General features: G+C 40.6%; 1 protein-coding gene across 1 annotated transcript in view; it reads right to left on the reverse strand.

Annotated features, from left to right (window-relative positions):
• Positions 1-5,717: 5,717 nt before the first annotated feature.
• Positions 5,718-8,828, reverse strand: part of LOC116098068 (transient receptor potential cation channel subfamily V member 5) — a 29,531-nt gene continuing 26,420 nt past the window's right edge. The window contains exons 14-15 of the mRNA XM_031380815.1: positions 7,619-7,725; positions 5,718-6,972 (exon numbers count right to left, since the gene is read on the reverse strand). Coding sequence (XP_031236675.1) covers positions 6,675-6,972; positions 7,619-7,725 — 405 coding nt within the window. The 3' untranslated portion in view covers positions 5,718-6,674. The remainder of the gene's footprint in view (positions 6,973-7,618; positions 7,726-8,828) is intronic.

Consider the following 8,828-nt stretch of genomic DNA (forward strand, 5'->3'; position numbering starts at 1 on the left):
GTGTGTTTTATCTCTCTTCTCATAGTGCACAGTGAACTGCAGCATGAATGGTATTCCTTCCTTTACCTATTTCTTCCAATTTGAAATCCTTTAAGGAAGAGGCAAAACCAAAGTGTATTCTTGTCTCTCTCCATTAGTGCCTTTGGCATAACATTGAACTCCAGTTTGTGAAAAACAAACTGTGCCACAGGACTTGCAAATCATTTAGTATGCATATTTACTTTCCAGGATAAAGTTAGGTCAGTGCAGAAAGAAGGGACCAGAATATGGCAAAACTAATAGGGAGAGGTGACCATGGGAATTGGAAGTGTTGGTCAATCCACAGCCCACATACAAAGAAGTGTCTGGCCATCTGCTCCTGAAAGATTTATTGTCTTGAGGTGAGCAGGGTTCAGCAGATGTGATGAAGAGGGCGGGGTGCATGTAGTAAAGCCACCTGTGTCTCCAGCTACTGCCATCTCTTCTGATGTGAGCTACCCCATCTCAGGTACCTCTATGGACCTGTGACATAGTGATAAAATGTAATCCTTGACTTATGGTTCATGGACTCAGTTTTCTTTTTTTTGTCCTATGGAGGGAGAAGGGAATATTGAGTTTCATGAAAGGAAAAGAAGAACAAAATAGCCCTCTTTTACAGTAACCTGCTCTGAAATTATTTTACATTGGCAGAGAGGAGGGGAAATGAGAGCCTAGGAGAGGGCTGGAATCTACGGAGTCCCTAAGGAAGGGTTGCTGATCATCCACTGGGGGTTATAGTTTTTGACACTAGGTATCAAGGAAGGCTTTGAAGGACACAACCATGGACATTTCCCTGATATTTCTTTGGTGTTGCATTATTCTTTTTCCTTAATAACCCTGAATTAGGAGGCAACTGGGAGCTGAAGAAGAACAGAGGGAATGAGAACAGACAGAGCCGGGCCCAGGCCAAGACATTACAGTCCCACCTTGCATCATATAATCTTAACCTGCACGCTTTCACATGCACGCTGCTGTTTTGTCATCACAACTGTGCCAGGTTGACAAGCCAGAAATCAAGATGATCGCTGGCTTCTGTCCCAGTTTCCTCAGCTAATCACATTAGCAGAACTAGGATCTGGAACTAAGTTTAGTCCTGAGTATATGGTCCCTGAAGGACCCAGCTCTGCATAGGACTCAATTTATAGGAACAAGGAAGGAAGCAATTGCTTCTTGAGCTTACCTTAGATAGGTCTAGGACCTAGAGTGGCCACTGACCAGAGAAATACACAGTGGGACTAGGAGATGGAGTCAGGATGCTGTAATGAAGACATTGTGTCAGCCTCATAGTTGATTTCCTAGCTGGGTGAGGAAGATGTCTAGAAGGCAGGCAATGAGGGCAGTTTCATTGGATAAGATTGGTTGGTAAGAATCTCTAAGCAGAAGCCTTCTTCTACCTGGCACTGCTTAGGAGGAAGCAGACTCGCATTCTATTTCCAGCTGCAGCTCAGCCTTGCATAAGCCTCTGCACCCTCAGGCCCAATTGGCTCTAATTGCCACCTCCTCAATCTTGGGATGACAAAGAAGACCTACAAGCAGAGTAAAGAAGGTGTGTCTAGCCCTTCCCCAGGTGGCTCCTGGCTGGCTGCTATGCCAAGCAGAGAGAATGGGCCACATGGCCTGAACCTCTCCCACCAGGGCGACTACTTATCACCTGGTCAAAGTGTTTCTTTCCTTGGATCGGTTTTCACCTTTCCTTGATTACTTCTTAAGAAACAAACATGCCTGTGACAAAGAGGTAAATAATTCATGCCCCTACAGCATAGTGCTCTCTCAGCTTTTCAAAGTGTTCCTGGTAGGGAGAAAGGACCAAGGTTTGGCTTCTCTCTCCAGCTCTTTTTCTGCCCTTGGTCTAGGACAAGCCCACTCTATTCTGGGGTCTTATTAAACCAGCTCCCCCTTCCCTATTTCTCCCTCATTTTAAATTTGTATCTCTCAATTCTAGTCCATCATATCTTCTCTTGCATTTCTTTAAGTATGCCAATCCCACTGGTGGGACTCTGATCCCTGGCCTTTTCTCCAAAGACTGAAGACAGAACCATTTTTCAGGGGCAGCTTACCCTCCTCACCAGAATCTTGTCAAATCAATAACATACTTTGCAAGCATCTGAGAGGGAATATCTTCTTAAGTTGAATGACACCTGTAGGAACAAAACATTCTCATCCTTCCCCTGCCTCTAGCCTGCAGGACAGGCAGGAGCAAGCATTTCCTGCATTCTCTCAGAAGAAACCAGGAAGCGAACAGGGCAAGAGAAGCCATTCTGGGACAGCAGGGTATCTTTAACTCCATCTTGCATTTGCATCTCATCCCCCTCCACTGTTGTCTAGGGAGCCCATAAAGCAGGTAGCACAAGAACATTGTTCCATGCTTTAATCCTTCAGTGCATGGGAGCACTTGCTATCTGCAGAGCCTTACCAGATGTCCCATTGCATTTTCTTTCCTCCCCTTGGGCCCCTAAGGATAGACTTGGAAGCTAGTAGCTCACTCAAATGCTTCTCACAGAGTGCATCCCACACGCGTAGGTTCCAAAAGTTCCATCCAGAGACCTGCTATGAGATTCTTCTGACTAATCTCCCTCACCTTTCTTCTTTTTTCTTTCTCCTTTCCTGAAAGTCCTCTACTTCTGCTGCCCTTTCTCTTTTTCTCCTCCTCTTTTTTTCTCTTACCATGTGCACACATTCACAGAGAAGTATATTTAAGTGAACAACAAAATGACCACTAGTAAGTTCCTTACTTTCAAAAGTCCATTCAGGGTATTCCGCTATTATTATGTGCATCTTTATTATAACCTCACTCAAAAGCAAGAGGTAAAGAAAAAAAATGAAACAAAACTAGTTCATGTATGTGGGGAGAGGGGGTGAGAGAACTTAAAACAGGTCAATCATCCATAGATTCAGTTAATGAATATTTATTTCGTAATGCATGGTACCAGGAATTGTACAAGGTCTTGAAAATACAATAGTGAATAACTAAGCTTGAGATGCCTGTAAAACATCTGAGTAGAACAAGTCTAACAGTGGAACATCTAAGTTGCTCAATTAGACTTATAGTCTAACAAGAAAAATAGATATTATATAAGTAATAAAGTCAATGAGAAAATATAAGTGATCTAGAAACAAAACAGATGTGTTATAATTCTCCTTAGGGTAAGGAATTAGATACAAACACACATATGTACAGACACACACATTTACCCAGAACACATACACACATACAAACACACACACATAGATACATATACATATATAAAAACATATATACCCAGAATACACACACACAGATACAAGCACAGATACACATACATATTTACAAATACACATATACCCAGAATACACACACAGACACGCACAAACACACACACAGAAACACACACACACACATACACACACACAGAAACACACACACACATACACACACACACACATACACACACATGTCTGCTTTTCAAAAGCTGAAGGAGAATGGATGCCAAGGGTAAGAAGATCTCTAGAGTCCTCTCAAAAGGGAGAGGTACTATACAGGAACTAAAAATAATTCATTGGATGAATTACATTAGGAAAGAGAGAGATGCCCATAGAAGCTGCAAAAGTTCAAGCCAGGAGATACTTTACCAAAGACCATTATTTGTAGGCTAGGGACTTGAGATGACTAAAATCACATGCAAACAGAACAAGCAAGAATATGATCCTGTCATGCAGAAGTAAGGTGCTGGTGGCCTATTTTAGGATTGGCAACAGTTTGAAGAGTTGAAAATAAATTTTCATTGTTTTTTTTTTTTTTTTGAGTTTTGAGTTTTCAGTTTTCAGTTTTGAAACAGGGTCTCACTATGTAGCTCAGGCTAACTTTGAATATATGTTTCTACTCTCTCTGCCATTGTCTCCTGAGTTTTGGGACTACAGGTGTACAGCATTATACTTGACTTAGGAAAGATGTTTTCTAATGTTACAATGATATAAAGTAGTATTCATAACATATCTAATAATAAAAAGAATTGCTTTTCAAATATACTATGATATTCTTAAGAGAAAAGTATAGATACAAGTTCTTTGTCACACTGATACCTTTGGAAGCACACATAAATTTTTATTAGTAATATCACTAGAGGAAATGTATAAGGAACTAAGGCAGTGGCAGAAAAAAAATTTTAAATGCTTCATTAGAATTAGTTTACTTTAACGAAAAGTAATGGGCTGTCAACCGATGGGTCTTGAAAATACTGGATATGAGGGTTGAGACAGAGCATTACGGATAATTCCCAGAACTGTGGTTTAGGGAATCTTGCCTGTCATTCTGACACTTAACATGGTTGAGAATACTGGTAGAGAAACAGGTTTGATGATGAAGAAAGACTGAGCTTGAGGTGCCTATAAAACATCTAAGTAGAACAAGTCTAATAGTGGGACATCTAAGTTGCTCATGCCTGGAGTTCAGAAGAGTGAAGACAGACCCTTCAAAATCATAAGTTTACATGTGGTGATCTATGGCAGTACGTGAGGTAATGAGAAACAAAAAACCTTGTTGGCCAAAATTATTATAAGTTGTGGTAAAACAAAATTAGCCAGACTGGTAGGATTATAAAGAGTATTGAATAGTTGTTTTGTAATCGATAGAGTTGGACAAAAACTGAGATGACTGAGTAGGTTTACCTTCAGTGAGATAACAAGAGTGGAATCTGTAGCACAGACAACACTAGACAGATTAAATCTCCAAGGGCTGAGAAATCAGGGGAAGCCAGGAGAAAGTAGAACCAACTCCTAAGACGTTTGGAGTTGAGAAGGGAATAGAAGTGATGGGGTAGTTGTCAAAAGGAGTTGGTTTTGAAGGAGGGTGTTTAAATAATTCAACATCCCTGCTGGCAAAGGTGGTGGAGGAGAAGTTACGGATGACACAAATGAGAAAGGCCAGAAGATGCAGTGATAGGCACATCACTGGTATCTGAAAGTGCAGAGGGAGGTAGATCTTGGATAGTCTAGAACACAGACAAAATTTAACTATGTATAAGATGGAAGTGCTTCCACGATGAAAGAAAATAAAACTTAATCATGACTCAGCCCTGTTAACTTTCATACCACCAAAGGTCTGTGTAGATTTTTGTGATAGTTCACTATTGGGCATATAGCTTTGAATATGTGCATTGGAATGCACCTGTTAAAATTTCCCAAATCTTACTTATTTCTTTACTTTTCCAACAGCAACAGCATGTTTGGCTCTCTGGCTGAGGTTATGAGAGAAGGGTGTGGAGTATGGCAGTCTCACGATAAAACCAGGAGCCTATGTTTCAGTATCAAGGAGGAAAACTTGCAAGGTAGTATCTAAAACATAGATGGCCCTATAGAAAAAATGATTGGGCATTCAAACAAAGGAAACATGCCTCAACAATCATAAAATACATCAGGACTCAAAGGAGATGCTAACTTCTGGGGACCGGAAGTCAGGGCAATGATAAAAAATGACTCCATAAATAAGAGCATGAAAAGAGAGATTCAATATCCTTAGTCTTTAGGGAAAGGCAAATCAAAGCTACAATGAGATAGCATTTCACACCCACTAGCAGAAGCTGTAAAATGCTGAACGCTAGTATGGAAAACAGTGTGGTAGTTTATCCAAAGAATTAATTGTGGGGTTATCATGTGATGCATCAGCTCAATTTCTAGGTATAATTCTTTCACAACACCCAAGAATTAAAAACAAAGGCCTCTATAGACCTGCACACTTTTATTTTCATAGCAGCAATGTTCACAATAACCAGGAGATAAGAAAACCCATTGCTAGATGGATGAATAAAGGTGTAGGTATATTCAGACTTAAAGAGAAATGAAATTGTGATACTTCTAGAGAAGAGAAGAAACTTTGAAACTACTATATTAAATACTACTATATTAAAATGGGCAAGTGCAATGGAACATGCCTTGTACAATCCTCCTTAGATAAAGTACCTACAATCAATTCTTAGACAGGAAGTAAAATAATGGTTATTGAGGACTAAAGGGAAGAAATAGTGGAAATTTATTGTTCGGTGGATGGGAGTTTCAGTGTCTGAGATGAAAAGTGGTTGTAGATGAATACTAGTAATGGCCATACAATAATCTGAATGTACTTGATACTGAAAAAATGATGTTTTAGGTAACATATAGTTTTTGACATAAGAGAAAAATTAAAGAAAACAGGATAAGGAATATTTATTTCTGTAGTTTTCTTCATGGATTTGCTAGCTAGGAAGAAAGTCCCAGGAAGGGTAAGGAGATAGGAAGGATGTTCTTTCCACATTATGCATTATAAAATCAGGCAAATCTCCTGGCTTGCTGCCTTCTGGCTTCTGCTCAAGGCATAAAAAGGATGGTCCAGATGTCAGCCAAAGATGGCAATTAGTCCCCATTTCATGTCCTCAGTTGCCAGGTTCTCAGGATATGAGTTTTAGAGGAATTTATAAGGTACGTACAATACTAGATGACCATTGCTCATCTCTACAAATGCTGAAATGTGAAAGGTGATATAGTGCCTCTTAGAGAATATTTTATGTATATCATCCAGCTATTCATAACCATAGAATTCAGATTCTTTCAAAGAGCTCTCTCCTCCCTGCCCACCTTCAACTACCCCTGTCTCTCTCCCACACCTTGGCCCACCTGGGGCTAGATCTAAAGAAACAGGATTCTCTTCAGAAATGGTAGACCTCTTCTCCATCCCCTTCACCAAGGTCTAGTCCAAGATTCAAATGTCCAAGGGTGTTTCGACGGAGAATTTCCCATCCACGGTGGCTACTGCTGCTTAGGGATGTAGTCCTAGACAAAGGAGGTGTTTGGAGAACCACAGAGCCTCTAGCTAAAGTCCCAGTCTCAGTCCCAGAAGGTTGTTTCTCAGATAGCTGTTCTTGTACTTCCTCTTTGTCTGAAGATTTGAAAGCCTCCACATATCGAAGTACTCGATAAGGATTCTGCTCCTGGTGGTGTTCAACCCTGGGAGGAAACAGAAAGGAATCATTAGAGGATGGTGAAGGTAGGTCATAGAGAGAAGCAGAGGTGAACATGGAGGAAATGAAATACTAATAAATAAAAGGAGAGACTAGAACTGAAGCAAGAAGAGCATCTAGGATGGAAGGGACAGAAGAGAACAGACTGAAAGCTAATCTGAGAACAAGGTTAGAGAACTAAGGAAGTCAGCTTTGGAATACAGGATGTGCTGCATGGAGAGAGAGAGAGAGAGAGAGGTCAGAGAGTCATGAGCTTTACATTAGTATTCAGTTCAAGGAGTACAAATGAGGGGCGAGGAAAGTCAGGTTAGGAAATAAGGATTGCCTATGAAGAAAGAAATTAGAGGCAAGGCCAAAACATATTGGAAATGAGGATAAGGAAGTAACATGATTAAACATAAGTAAAACAAATGGGACAAATCATGTCCACACCTGAGCACTTACATGTCTGTACATATACCTTTTCACACACCACTGCCCTGTAGTAAACACAGCTTGCTATTGTTTTCTAACCCCCAAATAACATGCCACCTCTCCATATCTCTCAATCTAATGCAATCCCATAACATTTCCTGGTTGCTCTGACTCTCAGAAACTCCATCTGCAGGTTTCACATTCATACTGTCACTCACCGTAAGAACCAGCGGTCTCCCAGGCCGTATTCACAACCACAGATACCAGAGCGAGGCCACAGGAAACGAGGCATTTTCCTCTCCAGCATCACTGTGGTGGCTACAACCTGAAAGCAGATAAGGTAGGAAAAGATCTTAGAAAGAGTCCTGAGGAGCAGAGAGAGACCAAGACTACAAACAATTTAAACAAAACCCAACCAGTTCAAGGGAGACCCTGGAGACCAGGTGTAAGGGCCATAGTTCATCTATATCTAAGCTTGTTCTAAAGGCATGCTAACCTGGCTATCTCATTAAAACAGGACAGAAGGTATTTTTGCTTTTAATAGAACAACGAGTTCTACATTATTATTCATATTTATAGAAAGTGACTCATTCCAAACTAATATGATTTCCCCTCCTCTACCATAGGAAAACAACAGACCAATGACATTGACTTAAATACAATTATTAAATAGGACTTATATGATATCAGGAAAGAAATGAGGCAGCTCCAATTTAGGGCCTTTCTAACAAATTCAAAATCCACATCTTAAGAAGGAAAAGGTTTGATTAATGTGTGTGTACTTGGCAAAGAAATTTCTAGTAGCATGTCCCATGTTCTGTCCTTTGTCCTACCCTCATTAGTTAGCTAGATGAAAGAGACATCAAGCTTATCAAATGTGCCTTTGACACAAAGCTGGGAGGATATATAATCTGTCGGTGACAAAAGCAATATAAAGTGATTTCACCAAACCGGAATGCTACTCTGAAGCCAACAACATAAACAGAACAAAATGTGAAGTACTACCCTTGTCATTAAGGAGTTTAGTTCATTCCTGTGACAGAAATCTGGGGTACAGTTGACTGAGCACTTAGAGTGGGCCAGTTTTACATCTGGTTGAAAAACTGACTTCATCTTACACTTGGTCGACAGTAAGTAAAGTCTTCTATAAGAAAAAGCATCTTCTGGCCCTTGACTGCTCCCACCATTTCAGAAGCTATCCTAGCATCAAAAGGATCATGAACAGAGTGTGCAGTCAAGACGGCTAGGGGGCAGAAGACTATAGATGCAAGGAGCTGTTAATCCCTAAAATAGCCAGCCCTTGGTGGCACGCCCTTGTCTCTCTTCTTTCCCTTGACTTGGTCCCTTGGTTGTAACAGGTTCTCTTGCACCTCAGGACTTCCAATCACGTTGTTCTCTTCTCCTGGGTAGCTGTTTTTCTTTTCTCAA

The sequence above is a fragment of the Mastomys coucha genome, unplaced genomic scaffold (assembly GCF_008632895.1).
Source record: "Mastomys coucha isolate ucsf_1 unplaced genomic scaffold, UCSF_Mcou_1 pScaffold20, whole genome shotgun sequence".
NCBI classification, from domain to species: domain Eukaryota; kingdom Metazoa; phylum Chordata; class Mammalia; order Rodentia; family Muridae; genus Mastomys; species Mastomys coucha.